We start from the raw sequence: 17600 nt of genomic DNA, 5'->3' as shown, positions 1-17600 counted from the left end.
TAGCTATAAAACCTTCTTTAGTGAACATATTGCTACAGTATTTGAAGGTGAAAAAGACAGACATCTGTTGCTACTAGCTTGTGTTGTTAATAGTAGTTAGCCTTGTCACTGAGATAAGCAAATCCCACAATGTATTTTTAATTTGGAAATTGAACAAGGTAAGTTAGAGTTGATGTGATTTACAGATCCAAACATTACATCAAAAGCAGAGCAAGTCTTCATCAGTTCTTAGGTCAGTTTGTACTGTTTTTTCCACACTGTAATTATTGTTTTTGAAGTAACTGATGAAGTAAAAATCAGTGTACTTCAACAAAATATTGTTTTGGCTGTTGGTGACCAGTAGCTCACTACTGATCCTTGGAAAGGACATCGAAGGAAACAAAAAGAATTAGCAGAACCTGCAACAGTTTTACTGTAAAAGCATCTAGCTGCAGAAAATTTTTACTGGAAGCATTTGACCACCCATTCTATTACTAGAAACACATGATGTCCACCAATGGAGATATTATGATAAATGGACTGAACTTATATAGCTGAGTGAAGCTGGCACTCCACTCGCATGAAGAATTCAGACAAATAGGCTGAGTGGTTAGTGCTTCATTTGTGCCCTTAAAATTATCGTTTGTGCTGCTATGGTTTTTGAGATATTAAAGATTATTTTTTAGGTCATTCTGAAGTCATCGTCCGCCTATTTTGCTCCAAAATGAACCAGACCGGTCTCATTTTTAGTGCTGTGTTTGTACTGGCTTGTGCTGTTAAAAATTTCATTTGTGCTGCTAGAATTTCTAAATATGACTTTTCGGCCGATGAAGTGTCCACAGACATAATCAGTTCAGATGAACCCACAACTTTTGCATTGCAAAATGACTACTCTTACCACTGAGCCACAGTTACCTTTCATACTAATACTAATACTGTATGTGTCATTCTCATAGCTTCTTGTTAGTTTACCAATTATTGTTTTGTTACACATTTCAGAAGTTGTAGTGGCTTGGGGCGCCCTCTTTAATGAACAATTGGTTCATTATTATTATTATTTTTTTAAGATTGCCCTAATTCTTCACTGTAATATGGCATTTATTTTTGTTACACAATATGACCAAACATTCTAGAAAACATTTCCCTCCTACATATATTGGATGGATTTAATGATATTTCTGGATAATAGACTATATTATTGAGGGTTCCAACCTCATTTGCAAATGTTTTCGGCCTGCGCATGCGCAATACTTCAAAGACGCACGGCTCGACCTGAAAGACCTCATTATCTCGCCGTGTTCACCAGTGAAGAGGGAGCTGAGCGTTTCTATATTTATTCAAGTTCTTAAAGTATAGTCATTTTTTTATTGGGAGATTCTTCGCTAAACTTTAGCTTCAATTTATCAGGAAAAAGAAGAGGGTGAGGTTTCAAAAGATGCGTTTTGGCTGAGTATTCACCACCGTATTTTGTGAAGTTTGTCACAACAGCTACAGGTGAGTTAATTAACCCAACAGGTGCGTAACTTATAATTGGTCAACTTCGGCAAAGTAAAATAGAAGTACAGTGGTTATTTTCTTAAATACAAATATTATCTTAAACATGTTGTAAAACAAACTGTTATCCCCTCAACGTTTATCAACTTGCAGTGGTTATTTACCAAGTTAGTGCGCCACCCAGACTCATTCTCTGTAGCCACTTTTGATGTGTTGGAGTTCATTAAACTTTATAGCTTTAATTAAACTACTGAAACTTTAGAGAAAGTCCTAAAGGTATTAAGACATTTTATAACGAGCTTTTTCATTTGGACTCCTCATTACGTTTTAATCACCTAATTATGGATATACAGTAATTGCTCAGTAATTGAAGAAAATGAGCTGAAAGCATGCATGGGACTTGGCGGAAATTTTATTTAACTTGAGAATACAGCTTAAAAGCAAACCTTATTTCGCTTTCCCAATTAATGGTGCTAACTCCTTAATAAAGTGATACTGTTCTGGTATCTGTTTATATCTGGGATCAGAAATTGTGTTTTTACTACACTGGGGTGAATGTAACTTGATAAACATAAATGAATGCTGAGGTTTAGTCAATGTTGAGCCTCTGGCAGAATTAAAGTGTAATGCCTCCAGTGTATATTTATGTTACAAAGTTTGTTATATGCACATGATGCCTGTGGAGGCTTATGTTTCCATAATAAAACAGACATAACCTGTATGTACAAATAATAAGTACTGTAGGCTTTGTCCCTGCCTTATAATTAGCACTTTAGATGGTTTCACTAATAGTTTCTATCTTTTTTTATTTTGGTCTAACACTGATGTAAAAATTACTTCACTAAATACATCATGGTCAAAAGTTTTGGCAGTGTTTTGCAAAGTTTGTAGCTTTGTTTTTTGTGGTGACATAGAATCAAATGTTCTTAAACTGCCTCTTTGTGATGATTAGGCTATTTTACGGCATGATGGAGCACAGTGTCAAAAGGGTGGTTTAAAAAAATGTCTCCAAAACATTTCCGACGTTAAAATGTTTTCTGAAACATAATGCTGTTAATTTTGTAATACTAATTGTCATAATACTAATTATGAACTTGTTTCCAGCATATTTTATGTACCATTAGGTCTTTCTATTTCCAATGTCTTGTTAAAAATCCAAAGGTGAGTGTGTGTATGCATGTTTGTTTGTCCTGTGTGTCTCTGCATCTCCCTGTAATGGGATTAAGCAGGTATAGGCAACGGATGGAAAGGAGTAGTTATTTGATTATTCATTTTTCAATCTGACATCCAATGAAAAAAGCCTCGTTTTTCGCTTCTTCAATTTTAGGCTCAGATCAAAAAGTAGAAAAAGGGTTACAGGACTCAATTTGATTTAATATTTGATTAATTGGGTTTAGGTGAAATTGTTCTTGGTGTAAAATTGCAGGTACTGTCAAGATGTCTAGGCTGGAACCACGCATCAGTTTGATTACAGACTTATTAAATACAGAAGTTGGGTTCCACCATTGTGATGCATTTTCTCTTCTTCACCGTCCTGCTCTGCTGTCAGGCCATTGCACTTCTGAGCTATAGTTTGTGGGCCTGAGAAATAACCTCATGTTGCATTCAAGTACCCTTTGTACACCAGATTATTTCTGTTGAAATACTTTTGAAATAATTCAGTCAATTTTTTTTTTCGTTATCAAATGTCACTAGGATATTATTCAGCATCTCGTAAATATCTGTAGCCATTTTAACAGTTTTTAATTACCTTTTTATTAAATACAAAAATGATCAAAAACCTTAAAAAAATGAATGGTTATTTGTTTTTTGTTGTTGAATCTGACTTAAAGGTCTTGTTTTCATACTTGGAACAATAAGCTCAGATCAAAAATCAAAAATTGGGAAAACAGTGTCAGAGAAAATAACTTTTATTTATCAGGTTTTATCAGTTTGATTCCAAACTTATTCAGTGCCAGCTGTGTGCTGAATAAGCATTTTTTTTCCAGTTGTGCTTCTATGCAAATCTTACATTGTCTGTACAGAAATAACTCAAAAATCTTTTTAACCATCAAAGACTCTAAGGGCTTATTAGTACTTCTGAAATAACATCATTGACTGGTTTTATTAAATTAGAAAATCTGACCAAAATGCCAGTATCTTCCATACCAACCATTCCTGGTGATACCTTTTTTCATTTCATATTCTGATCTGTGCATCAAACTTAAAACAAGTAAAACAGTATTTTTTACTCTTTTGATATAAGAGTTGGAGACAAATAAAATAATCACTTTTTATTTTGTCAGTTGAAAATTGAAAGAACTGATACACAAATTGCACATGATAATAGTCAAAATAAGTCCTTGGGAAGTAAAAAGAGCGATTCTCAGTAATGGAGCTGCAGGTGAGGGTGGTTGTCATGAGTAGAGGCCTAATTTAAAACATGTCCCTTTCTGTGGTTGATGGTGTGTCTCTAAATCCAGCTCAAACCGATCTAAAACCAAACACGGTTAGTTTATTTTGGCCCTTTTTAGGTTCAAAAGGTGTAATTCAATGATCTATTTGGCTTTGTTGTAGAAAAGTACGTCACTTCTATGAATCCCATAAAAGCAATAGTAACGGACCAACAATGAAGCCCAACGTTTATAGAGCTTGTATGTGAGAAAGTACAATGTAAGTGCAAATAGTGCAAATAGGGAAAAATCCAGCCTCATCTGGCTCTTACTACTTAAAATGTTACTGTTCGTTGAAGGTGTAATAGTGTTCAGTAGTTGGATCATTAATAACCATCAGTGGTGCAACAGCAGATAAGTGGAGCGTTTCTTTGTGGAGAATGCTTTAATTGTGCTGGGTACCAGTCTGAGATCAGTTGGCTGGGTGTGCTGTTGTACAGTGCCATGCAAATGTATTCAGAACTGTACACCTAATATCTTATTGTGATTTTTTTTTTGTGATAAACTAACAAAAAGCAGTGCACAGTTGTGAAGTGGAAACGAAATGTCAGATTTTCACTTTTCTTTTTTTTTTTTACAAATAAAACGTGGTATTTGTATTTAGCCCCACTGAATAAATACTTTGCAGAACCATATTTTGCTGCAGTAACAGCTGGGGTATTTATTACAAGCAATGCACACCTAGACACTAAAACTTTGTTTTCTGCTTATTAGCTCAAACTCAGTCAGAGTGGATGGAGACTGTACGTCAATTAGAGCTGTGCGATATTAGTAAAACATGCGATCAAGTTGGTGAATGTTGCAAGTCATGCCTTGTAAATACATAATTCAAAGTATGAATGTATTTCTGCTTTGAATTCATTGCAAACATATAGCCTAGATAGTGAGTAGCCTAAACTGAACCTGGAAAGTAAGATGAAATTCATTGATTTCATCTCAACATGCTTTCATTGAAAAGATCTGGCTTCATCTGCCTAGCTTCATCAATCTTCCCATCAACTGTGACCAGTTTCTTTGTCCAGCTGAAGAAAAGCATCTTGACACCTTGATGCTGGCACCATCCTGTTTCAGGCAGTTGATGCTGTGTTCAGCATGTTAGTTTTCAACCATATACAGTACAGACCAAAAGTTTGGTAATAATTGATAACTATTACTAGATGTCACTGATTAATCAACCGTTTCTGCCGAAACTTGGGGAACTTTGACCTTATTTTGACTGACAAATCACTCTTGCACAAAATAAACACAAACGCCTTCTCTTTATCTACGTGAACATTTATTAAATCAACAGTCCTGATACAATCCGCTCTCCGATTCAATAATCTTCACCTAATCAAACATGCAAAGTTCTACACAAAAAGGGGTAAAATATCTAACTAAACAAATAAAACAAAACAGCAGTGGGTGTGTATGGAATCAAACCAGCAGTTATGGCAAACAAATGATAATGTGACGCGGAGCGGAGTTTTGGGAAGCGGCACGCCAGAAAGTGTAGCTCAGTGGGACACGGGCGGTCATAAAATCCTCAAGCAAAGTTGTAACCTCAGCGCACACAAAGGATCATAAGCCTTTTTGGCGGCAAACTAGTAAAACATGGAAGTTGGAAACAAAGGAAACAGCAGAATTTCACCATGAGGTTATAACAGTCCAACTTTAAAATGTGCCCTGAGCTTTACTCAACAACGCAGCAAGACATACAGCTTGAAAAGCACAGCGGCTTTCAGATATCCAACAGCAATCAAAGTTTCAATAAAATGTTGCATGCACATACAATTCAGAACACATTAGACTATAAGAGGCAATTCTACATCGCACTAAAACCTCCTCTACCCTGCCCAAGCTATTCCTAATAAAGAAATAAAAATAAAAGGTGGATTTTACTTGTCGTTGTCTGAGCAGAGGGAGAGAGAGGGGGGGGGGGGGGTGAAGAGTTCCACGCGTCCGTGGATACTCAGCAAAGCAGTCCGTTTTCTTCCTTGGTGGCCTCCATGGCAGAAAGGTAGAAAAATGATGACGGACCGTCACTAGTCGACTGGTACAAAAACAATGAGGAAAAATTGCATCTCCTTGAAAACTCCGTGGTTTTTTGGTTACGTGTTAAACCCACGTCTTTAATCGGTAAAGTTGAAAACTTACAAGCCTTCTTATTCCTGTAAGCTTAATTCGCTTAGTTTTCTCATTGGCCAACGGAGGAGAATGAATAAAATCCACGTGGGACTTCTTCTCCAGAGGGATGCGCTTCAGTTGCTGGTCCGGTTTCCAGCGTGAAAAGCAATGGTGGACCGTCTCATACTCTGTTATACAGGTCCTTCTCAAAAAATTAGCATATTGTGATAAAGTTCATTATTTTCTATAATGTAATGATGAAAATTTAACATTCATATTATATTTTAGATTCATTGCACACTAACTGAAATATTTCAGGTCTTTTATTGTCTTAATACGGATGATTGTGGCATACAGCTCATGAAAACCCAAAATTCCTATCTCACAAAATTAGCATATTTCATCCGACCAATAAAAGAAAAGTGTTTTTAATACAAACAACGTCAACCTTCAAATAATAATGTACAGTTATGCACTCAATACTTGGTCGGGAATCCTTTTGCAGAAATGACAGCTTCAATGCGGCGTGGCATGGAGGCAATCAACCTGTGGCACTGCTGAGGTCTTATGGAGGCCCAGGATGCTTCGATAGCGGCCTTTAGCTCATCCAGAGTGTTGGGTCTTGAGTCTCTCAACGTTCTCTTCACAATATCCCACAGATTCTCTATGGGGTTCAGGTCAGGAGAGTTGGCAGGCCAATTGAGCACAGTGATACCATGGTCAGTAAACCATTTACCAGTGGTTTTGGCACTGTGAGCAGGTGCCAGGTCGTGCTGAAAAATGAAATCTTCATCTCCATAAAGCTTTTCAGCAGATGGAAGCATGAAGTGCTCCAAAATCTCCTGATAGCTAGCTGCATTGACCCTGCCCTTGATAAAACACAGTGGACCAACACCAGCAGCTGACACGGCACCCCAGACCATCACTGACTGGGTACTTGACACTGGACTTCTGGCATTTTGGCATTTCCTTCTCCCCAGTCTTCCTCCAGATTCTGGCACCTTGATTTCCGAATGACATGCAGAATTTGCTTTCATCCGAAAAAAGTACTTTGGACCACTGAGCAACAGTCCAGTGCTGCTTCTCTGTAGCCCAGGTCTGGGGAATGCGGCACCTGTAGCCCATTTCCTGCACACGCCTGTGCACGGTGGCTCTGGATGTTTCTACTCCAGACTCAGTCCACTGCTTCCGCAGGTCCCCCAAGGTCTGGAATCGGCCCTTCTCCACAATCTTCCTCAGGGTCCGGTCACCTCTTCTCGTTGTGCAGCGTTTTCTGCCACACTTTTTCCTTCCCACAGACTTTCCACTGAGGTGCCTTGATACATCACTCTGGGAAAAGCCTATTTGTTCAGAAATTTCTTTCTGTGTCTTACCCTCTTGCTTGAGGGTGTCAATAGTGGCCTTCTGGACAGCAGTCAGGTCGGCAGTCTTACCCATGATTGGGGTTTTGAGTGATAAACCAGGCTGGGAGTTTTAAAGGCCTCAGGAATCTTTTGCAGGTGTTTAGAGTTAACTTGTTGATTCAGATGATTAGGTTCATAGCTCGTTTAGAGACCCTTTTAATGATATGCTAATTTTGTGAGATAGGAATTTTGGGTTTTCATGAGCTGTATGCCACAATCATCCGTATTAAGACAATAAAAGACCTGAAATATTTCAGTTAGTGTGCAATGAATCTAAAATATATGAATGTTAACTTTTCATCATGACATTATGGACAATAATGAACTTTATCACAATATGCTCATTTTTTGAGAAGGACCTGTATAGTTGACGGTGGCCTCAGAGCTGCGACGCCCCTGTCCTATCAGCCGCAGTGGCCGCTGGGATTTGTAGTTGCGGACTGTCCTAGTATACAAAATGGCCTGAAATGCCAGAAGGCCTGGTGGCATCCAGCAATGTGCAAATGGTCCAGTATTCAGCAAAACATGGTCCAACAGCATTCTGTTGATGAGCCTCAAGAGGTAGTCACCTGAAATGGTTTTCCAACAGTCTTGAAGGAGTTCCCAGAGATGCTTAGCACTTGTTGGCCCTTTTGCCTTCACTCTGCGGTCCAGCTCACCTCAAACCATCTCGATTGGGTTCAGGTCCGATGACTGTGGATGCCAGGTCATCTGGCGCAGCACCCCATCACTCTCCTTCTTGGTCAAATAGCCCTTACACAGCCTGGAGGTGTGTTTGGGGTCATCGTCCTGTTGAAAAATAAATGATGGTCCAACTAAACGCAAACCGGATGGAATAGCTTGCTGCTGCAAGATGCTGTGGTAGCCATGCTGGTTCAGTATGCCTTCAATTTTGAATAAATCCCCAACAGTGTCACCAGCAAAGCACCCCCAAACCATCACACCTCCTCCATGCTTCACGGTGGGAACCAGGCATGTAGAGTCCATCCGTTCACCTCTTCTGTGCCGCACAAAGACACGGTGGTTGGAACCAAAGATCTCAAACTTGGACTCATCAGACCAAAGCACAGATTTCCACTGGTCTAATGTCCATTCTTTGTGTTCTTTAGCCCAAACAAGTCTCTTCTGCTTGTTGCCTGTCCTCAGCAGTGGTTTCCTAGCAGCTATTTTACCATGAAGGCCTGATTCACACAGTCTCCTCTTAACAGTTGTTCTAGACATGTGTCTGCTGCTAGAACTCTGTGTGGCATTGATCTGTTCTCTAATCTGAGCTGCTGTTAACCTGCGATTTCTGAGGCTGGTGACTCGGATTAACTTATCGTCCGCAGCAGAGGTGACTCTTGGTCTTCCTTTCCTGGGGCGGTCCTCATGTGAGCCAGTTTCTTTGTAGAGCTTGATGGTTTTTGCGACTGTACTTGGGGACACTTTCAAAGTTTTTCCAATTGTTCGGACTGACTGACCTTCATTTCTTAAAGTAATGATGGCCACTTATTTTTCTTTACATAGCTGCTTTTTTCTTGCCATAATACAAACAGTCTATTCAGTAGGACTATCAGCTGTGTACTGTATCCACCTCCTGCACAACACAACTGATGGTTCCAACCCCATTTATAAGGCTTGAAATCCCACTTATTAAACCTGACAGGGCACACCTGTGAAGTGAAAACCATTTCAGGTGACTACCCCTTGAAGCTCATCAACAGAATGCCAAGGTGGCTACTTTGAAGAACCTAGAATATAAGACATATTTTCAGTTGTTTCACGCTTTTTTGTTCAGTATATAATTCCACGTGTTAATTCATAGTTTTGATGCCTTCAGTGTGAAGCTACAATATTCATAGTCATGAAAATAAAAATAAAGACAACTCTTTGAATGAGAAGGTGTGTCCAAACTTTTGGTCTGTACTGTATAGTGTTAAGCATGTAGAACAAAAGTGTTTGTTTCATATGACCAGAGTTCTTTCTTCCACATGTTGGTTACGTGACCTACATGGCATGGCAGCAGAGGGAACCTTTTATGTCCTCTTATATACATGTACATCAGGAAAATAAATCAGTACTGTGTATTGTAAAATATTTTCAGTCGCTCATTTCAGAATGTTAATTTCATAGAGATTAATTACACAGTGAAATATTATAAGCTTTTATTTGTTGTAATTTTGATGTTTATGGTTTACAGATAAAATGAGTGTTTCAGAAAATTTGAAAATTACTTAAGATCAATAGAAAAGGTTTCTGAAAAGTATGTTGATTTCTATGCACTCAATATTTGGTTTGCATCAATTCCTGCATCAATGTAGCATCTAGCAATTTTCTGAGACACTTAATTTTGGGTTTACTTTATCTGTAAGACATAATTGGCTTAATACATTGCTCTGTGTGTAATGAGTCTATATATTATAAGTTTACTTTCTGAAATTAGTGACATTTATTTTTGCTTTTTCACGATTTAATTTTTTTTTTAGATGTACCTGTAAAGGCCAGATTTGTGGAATGCTGAGCTAATGGTTACTCTGTCAACAGATTGCCCCATATGAGCTGTGGATCTATGCAGCTCCTCCAGAGTAACTACAGCTCCCTTGGCATCAGAATAATGCTTGCGTCCTTCCTCTATCAGCTGCATTTATATTGAGATTAAATTACACAGAGTCTGACTTTTATTGTTGATTAGGGGGCTTTTGAAGGCTGTTGTGTGCACTGGATTTTATTTAGGGGTAAAAAGTAAAAGGGGTTGAATACATATAGAAGCCACACGATTCAGATCTTTGTTTCTTTTTGCAACTTTACAGGTTACATGTTACAAGAAATCTCTATTATACATTTAAATTTGTGGTTGTGTGAACTAAAGTAATGTATCCAATTATGATGGACCACTAGAAGGTGCAGTGCATATAAACGTACATGCGAGCATGTAAGAGAACTTCATCACCTGACATGTAAGACATGCCACCTTTGTTCCACTGTAGTTGGCAATGGTGGTACTTTTTCTGCAACATTTCTGACAACAGCCACTACAGGTCCTAATTTAATCTGAACCACCTGCCAGGGTTCAATTTAGGGAGTTTATTTTTCGAATTTTACTTCAGACCAGGTGGTGTGCACACAAAGTGCTGCGATGGCTATTTGGACCAGTTAGCTTTGATCAGAAGGCACACCAGGTGGCTGGCAATTTATGTAACATTTGCAGTTACATTTTTGTCCACTTAATGACTTTCTTTGCGATAAAAATTGGCTTAAAATATCCAGTGAGCGATCATAGGTCACATTTTGGATCACCACCAAGCAGAGCCTCACCAGTTGCCGATTTCTGGAAAATTACATATTTGGACATTTCTTTTGCCCCCAAAATGTGTACATATAAAACACAGTTCTGACCTGATAGGCTTTAATATTGCTTTAACAATAAGCTGATTGAAGCGTGAACAATTATAAACAACAAATAAACATGGGTTAAAAGTACGGACAACAACTGCACAAGGAACGTACCCTTTATCTAGGGCTCTTTATTAGTAGCAACTCAATGACCCCTTAGCAAACACAAGTAGCATACATTTTAACTCACCATGGGAGTGTGAGTCAAATTAAAGCTACAACAGGTTGACAATAAAGCTGTGGCTTTCACCAGGCATCATCACCTGACTGAATCTGGTTTGCATAAAAAAAAGACCTCTCCATACTTTTTGGTACCCTTTAGTAAAGATGTTTGAAAAACCCTAAAATATATGAGCCCCATACACTTTAATTCTTAAAGTGTATGGGGCTCAACATCCCAGCCTCCACCTGTCAGTGGATCAACAGCTTCCTGACGGACTGACAGCAGCAGGTGAGACTGGGGAGCATCTTCTCCCGATCCAGATCAATAAGTACTGGTGCCCCCCAGGGTTGTGTTCTATCCCCACTCCTCTTCTCTCTGTACACAAATGACTGCACCTCACCGGACTCGTCCGTGAAACTCCTGAAGTTTGCAGATGACACCACTGTCATTGGACTGATCCAGGACGGTGATGAGTCTGCATACAGACAGCAGGTGGATCGGCTGGTACACTGGTGCAGTCAGAACTACCTTGAACTGAACTCACTCAAGACTGTGGAAATGGTGGTGGACTTTCGGAGAACACCACCCCCATACACCCCCCTCACCATCCTCAACAACACTGTATCGGCTGTGGACCACTTCAGGTTCTTAGGAACCACCATCTCTGAGGACCTGAGATGGTCTTCACACATAGACACTGTTCGAAAGAAGGCCCAGCAGAGACTACTTCCTGAGGCAACTCAAGACGTTCAACCTTCTACAGGAGCTGCTGGTCATCTTCTACACTGCCATCATTCAATCTGTCCTGTCTTCATCCATCTCAGTGTGGTTTGGCTCATCCACAAAACAGGACAGGTCCAGACTGCAACGAATAATCAGGAATGCAGAGAGAATAATCAGGGCTGACCTTCCCTCCGTCCAGGACTTATACAGGTCTAGGGTCAGGAAAAGAGCTGCTAAAATCTCTGCAGACCCCACACACCCTGCACACAAACTGTTCAGAGTTTGACCCTCAGGCCATCGCTACAGAGCACTGTTTACTAAAACCAGCTGCCACAGAGACAGTTTCTTCCCCCAGGCTGTTTCTCTAATGAACATTCAATAGAGTACAGAACAACAGCATACAGATGTTACAAATGCACCTTTTTATTTATATATGTGTATATTGTACATTGTAAATATGTATATTCTGTAATGCAAAAACAAAACAAAAGAGCAAAGTGTACCGGAGTCAAATTCCTTGTTTGTATGCACGAACTTAGCAATAAAGCTGATTCTGATTCTGATTAAACAAGATTCTCAGGGCCTTTGGAAGAAAAAATGGCCCACAGCATCACAGATCCCTCAGCATACCAGATTGAAAGGTATTAATTTTTTTTGTTTTAGTTTTACCAACCTGGAGGGTTTGTTCCCAAAACGCTCAATGTTAGTCTCATCTGACCAAAGCACCTGGTTCCAGTCCCAGTAGAGTTTAGCTGTATTTGTCATAGTATCACCTGAAGGGCTATTCCGTGGCATTCTTCCCAAACAACTGGTTGCCATGTTTACATGTTAAAAATGCTTGTTATAAATAATTTGGGACCCCCAGGTGCCATTTTTGTTGACGTTCCCTGAGTTTTTTGTTTTTTGCACCATTTTGCAGGATAAGGTTGGATCAAGCCTTGTTTTTGACCTGTCTAGTTGTTTTAACATTTTACAAATTACTTCGACTGTAGACAGTAGAGTATTCTCATGGCTATTTCTTAACTCATGAAAATTATGACCCCATCTGCCTTACTTGAATGGCAGGTTTTCTTGTTTTTCCCATTTTAAAAGTTTCTTGGTACTTCATCAAATTAAAAAGAAAAGTATCAATAAAAAGTTGTGCATGTCTGTGATGGTAAACACAGTAAGGCAAGCAGCAGCGAAGGAAACTCGTTATCAATAGGCTTTGCACACACATTCCTAATTATGGTACTTTTTCTAATTACTATTGAGTTTATCAAATTGAAAAACTCATAGTTAATGCAATATTTTTTGTTTATGTTACCTACATAATTATTATTATTATTCCAGTTCAAATAATTTTTTTGTAGTTACATTGTATTACCAAATAATTTGTTTCCATTTTAACTAGATTGTTGTGTCTTTGTTTTTTGTTTAACACCATTTAACATTCTAACACTCTTCTTCTGTCCTAGCACTTTCCTCCCCCTGTCTTCTTGTATTACCTTACAGTTGGGCTGTTTTTCTTTTTCTTTTAATAGTCTGGTTCTACGAAATATCAAACTACTCAAGTACATGTCTGGGCTCAGGACAAGTACATTGTGTGTACCTATTACTCCCTTTACATCAGTGTCCTTCACCTCTACTTTTGGGTCAGAATTCCTGTGGCTGACAACCTTGTTCACCCTTTGAAACCACATTTTCCTGCTTGCCCTTTTTTTTTAGTTTTCTGTCTTGTTGTCGTCCTCAACCTAGATCTTCCTGCCTTTACTCCTCCATCTCCACTTCTGCTTCACCACCCATGACATGCAACCCTCCCAACCTACCCCACTCCCCTCCTCAACTATGCAACCATCACTGTTCTCCTCTCCAGTATCTGTCTCTCCAGCTGATGGTCAACCGGTTTCCATCTGCCTGTCACTTTTTTTGTGGTGACTAGATGCGAAAAAATATAATAAAAAAAAGACGAATGAGAGCGGGGGAGGAGAAAACATATTCAATAAGAGACTTTGCTTTGGGGAGATCAGGCGAGGAGAGTGTTGGCTTCCCTCCTGTCTCTCCCCTCTCTCCTCTCTCGCTGCTCTGGCTCAGTGCAAAGCATGTGTGTTGGTGTGTGCGTCTCTCCCGGCTCGGCTGTTGTTCGCTGCCGCCACAGATGAGCGGGGAAGACGAGGTAAAGCGGATCGAGGAGGAGTTTGGATCGACAAGCGAGACTAACCAGCGGCTCTGATCATCAACGACTCTCATTCTGTCTTTCCTATACACACATGCACACGTGCGGTGTCACACTCTCTCATACACACTCACGCCAGCTGGATGTCTCCTCGCTAGGCTGAACGAGAGAGGTGCTTTGGCTTGTCATTAGTTGAGGGCACGGGAGAACATGAGAAGCCCTGACGCGTGTTTGCTTGTGCAGTGTTTCTGAATGGAGATGAGCCGGTACTTTAAATACACGGGCTGCTTTTATTTGCTCTCGGCTGAAGTGACTATCACCTCCTGCTCAGAGTGTCACACGGGACTTAACTCTGTTATTTTAGTCAATGAAAACGAGCAGCAATGGGGGGCAATGGAAGATGAAATAGGAGGAGAGGCATGTTGGGATTTTGGTGTGTGGGTTGAGTGGATGTTTCGGGGTGTAGAGGGAGCCACAGGCAGGCTGGCAGCCACAGTAACTCTCAGTTCTGGGGAGTAAATAAGAGTGGAAGTGGAGAGTAGAGGGATGACCTGAGGGAGCATCTTTCTTCTCATTCGCCGATTCTCTGATGTAGTTCCTCAGATTTTAGATGTCTCAGCCTTCCTTATTTTTAGTCCCTCGTTTTTCAGTTATTTCTTAAGTTTAAATTTGCTGTCTTGTCATTTTTTTCATGTTATCTCAGTGTGTTTTGGATTCCTTCATCTTTTAGACTGTTCCATTTCTCTTTTGATCTTCCACTTTTTCCCTGCTTCTGTCAATTTAAAATAATTGATTCCTTGTCTCTTATTGACAGTTCATCTCTCTGTCCAGGTGAGGTCCCTGGCTGAGGAGGTGGAGGGCTAACCATGGATCTAAAGGAGAGTTGTGGCAGTCAGGGGAGCCATGAGAGCTTCAGTTTGCGCCCCACCTCCTGGCAGGCCTTCGCAAGTACCAGCACGTTACACGGCCTACGCTTCATCTTCCCATATGGTCAAGGCGGTGCACGCCGCTTGCTCTGGGCTGCAGCTCTGTTGGCCTGCCTGGGACTGTTAGCTATGGAGAGCGCAGAGAGGCTTGCATATTTCCTCTCCTACCCTCACCTGACCAGTGTGGACGCTGTGGTGTCAAGCAGTCTGGTTTTTCCTGCTGTGACCATTTGTAACCTCAACACTTACCGCTTCAGCCGCCTCACCAGTAACGACCTGTATCACGCTGGAGAGTTGCTGGCTCTACTGGACGTGGACCTTACAATCCCGCAGCCACACCTGGCTGAGCCGGATGTGCTCGCTTCCCTGCAGGAAAGGACTAACTTCACAGCCTACAAGGCCAAAGCGTTCAACATGAAGGAGTTCTTAGATCGGGTCGGCCATGACCTCAAGGAGATGATGCTCTATTGCAGATACCAAGGCCAGGACTGCAGCCACAGCGACTTCAAAACTGTAAGTCAACAAATGTAATTTTCCTCTTTAAATATTATCTTTAGCGTGTGTGCTCTGTTGGAGTTAGACTTTTTCCAAAGTTTTCTCTCGCCTTGTGAGATGTGGAAGGTACATGATCTGAGTCTTTCCAGTTTTTAGAGTTCAGTATTTTTTCTGCAAATAAATGTCTTGATGTATGCTGATGGCTGTACTTTCCTTCCCACTGTGCACAGTTGGGAGTCTCCTAACTGGTTTTCTCTGTGCTACTCTCAAGTTTTGCTTCACAAGGCTGCCTCTCTGGTCTTCTAATACATTCTGTGCTGCTGTCTTGTTGTTGTTCGCAGCCTTCAGATAATAGCTTTGTGATCTCTTCCAAATGCAGCATTGTGACAAGTCTGAAGTATTTTACTTACTGGAGCAAATCCTGGACCATTTCTATTGTGAATTCCCTCAAATCATCAAGGTGCTTACTTTTTTCTGCATGCAAGGATTTTATTTTTATCTATAAGCATTCAAAAGTGTTTTTCTCAATGCTTGATTGTTTGTAAGCAAAAATAGACTATTTGCTGGACAGAATGTAATTTCTGCTATCTCTGGTTGTTTTTGCTGTCGGGAGTAGCACCCTGCTGTTTTTGTGGGTGTAAAATTAAAGCCCACTGCCAGGTGGTATGTAGATTAATTTTGAGTAAAACGTGCATTTGGCTGTGCTGATGCAAGGGAGGTATGATCATTTATGGCCTTTAAGCTTTCATTATTCAGCTTTATGCCAGAGCAACGTGAGCAGGTTTTGGCACAAGCTTGGTTTGGCTCTTAACATCCACTTGTTGCACACTTAAACTCGCTCAGGCTGAGTGTTTATGGAGTCCTGCAGGGATTAGTTCAGTTGCTCACAGCATAAAAGCTTAACATGTTGGAGAGGAGAATATTGAAGCTTTCATTGGTACAAAACAAATCCTGGAATTTTTGCAGGTACGAAGACATCCGTGTGAAACAAAAAAAAAAATACTTAAGTAATTACCTCTAGTTTGGTACAACAGACATTTATGCTCTTCATTTTAAAAAAAGGCCGCACATTTTTATACTTCTGCAATGCATTTATTCTGCTGTTGGCAAATGTGCATGTTTTTTAATCCGCTGTAATATGTTGACGACCTGAATACTTGGGAAATCTATGCCTACTTTGTTATGAGATATGGGGCAATTTCTCTTCTTGCGCGTATCAAAGTCACTGCTTCTTTAACAAATTTTAAAATACAAAAATCCAGGGTACAAAAATGTCTTAACTTTGCGATTTTAATTTATAAGCCCTGACAATGAAAATAATACAAAACACAAACTTGTTTGTCTTTAAAATGTTGTCAGATTTCGTTTTGGTTTGCAATATTGTATATGGTTAAGCATAAAAAACGCATTTGAAATGTGGCATTTTCTTTATTAGGGTACTCCCATGTTATCGCACCAAAGGCTATCAATTCTGGTTGATGTAGGGTCAGGGCAAAGTGGGCCAAAGTGGGCCATTTTTAGAGGTCTGCTTCAAATTGTGTAGTATGAGTGTTATGGGATAATTCATAGTATTCTAATATATTATTGGTTTGGTTGCTGACCTTCCTTACAAAGCATTAAAATGTAGATTTAAATGGCAATATTTGTAGCAAGCCTGAATAATGTTAATAATTTTAAATCTGACTTCGGATAATGTATCTACCTCTTAAATGAAACTCCCTGTTCTTAGGGGAAGCTCTTGACTGCTATAATTTTTTATTTCAGGTTAACAACCAAGTAGACACACAGAATCAAGGGGCAGCAGTACTGACAGGAAATTGGATTTAGATGCATTAGTTTCTTTATTTATAGAGCACTTTTCATTCAAAATTAAGGCAACACAAAGTTCTTTGTCACAAAAATAAGACAAACAGTTAAATGAGGTTAGACATGGGAAAACAAATGTCTAGTTAAGAGGTAATGGTTTGATGTGAAAAATAAATTTATTTTTAAAATACAGTTACTTGAAAAACCATCTGTGGTTACTATGTAGTCTTGAAAAGTCTGGAATTTGCTTTTATACTTTTCCAGCTCTGGGTAAATATAGAAAAATAAGTATGGAAAAATGTTTCATTTTCCAGACTTTCTTTCTTTCGTTTTCCAAATAGTGAAAGTCTAATGTTTGATAAATGCAGTTATGTTTACTTTAATTTGTAATAAGTTGGCATCATTTGGCTTTATATTGCCGAATCATACCTTAATTTTAACATTTTACCCATCAGTATTTTGGTTTTTGTCTTACATACTGAATGGACATTTGGAGATTTAAAAAAGGTGATTTAACTACCTGTTTTAAATTCAAACTTAACTGGA

At 39.6% G+C, this 17600-nt stretch overlaps 1 protein-coding gene across 3 annotated transcripts in view; it reads left to right on the top strand.

Annotated features, from left to right (window-relative positions):
• The first annotated feature begins 1252 nt into the window (after positions 1-1252).
• LOC124863215 (acid-sensing ion channel 2-like) overlaps positions 1253-17600 on the top strand; it is a 599660-nt gene continuing 583312 nt past the window's right edge. The window contains exons 1-2 of one of the 3 annotated variants that reach the window (XM_047357513.1): positions 1253-1473; positions 14659-15266. In XM_047357513.1, the coding sequence (XP_047213469.1) occupies positions 14694-15266 (573 nt within the window). In that variant the 5' untranslated portion in view covers positions 1253-1473; positions 14659-14693. Of the gene's footprint in view, positions 1474-13783; positions 14000-14658; positions 15267-17600 lie in introns of those variants that run through there. The other 2 variants (XM_047357512.1, XM_047357514.1) reach the window with 2 other exon arrangements.

Source organism: Girardinichthys multiradiatus, chromosome X (genome assembly GCF_021462225.1).
Source record: "Girardinichthys multiradiatus isolate DD_20200921_A chromosome X, DD_fGirMul_XY1, whole genome shotgun sequence".
In the NCBI taxonomy this organism is placed as follows: domain Eukaryota; kingdom Metazoa; phylum Chordata; class Actinopteri; order Cyprinodontiformes; family Goodeidae; genus Girardinichthys; species Girardinichthys multiradiatus.
The sequence above is the reverse complement of the archived record's forward strand: the minus strand, read 5'-3'. Positions and strand labels throughout refer to the sequence as shown.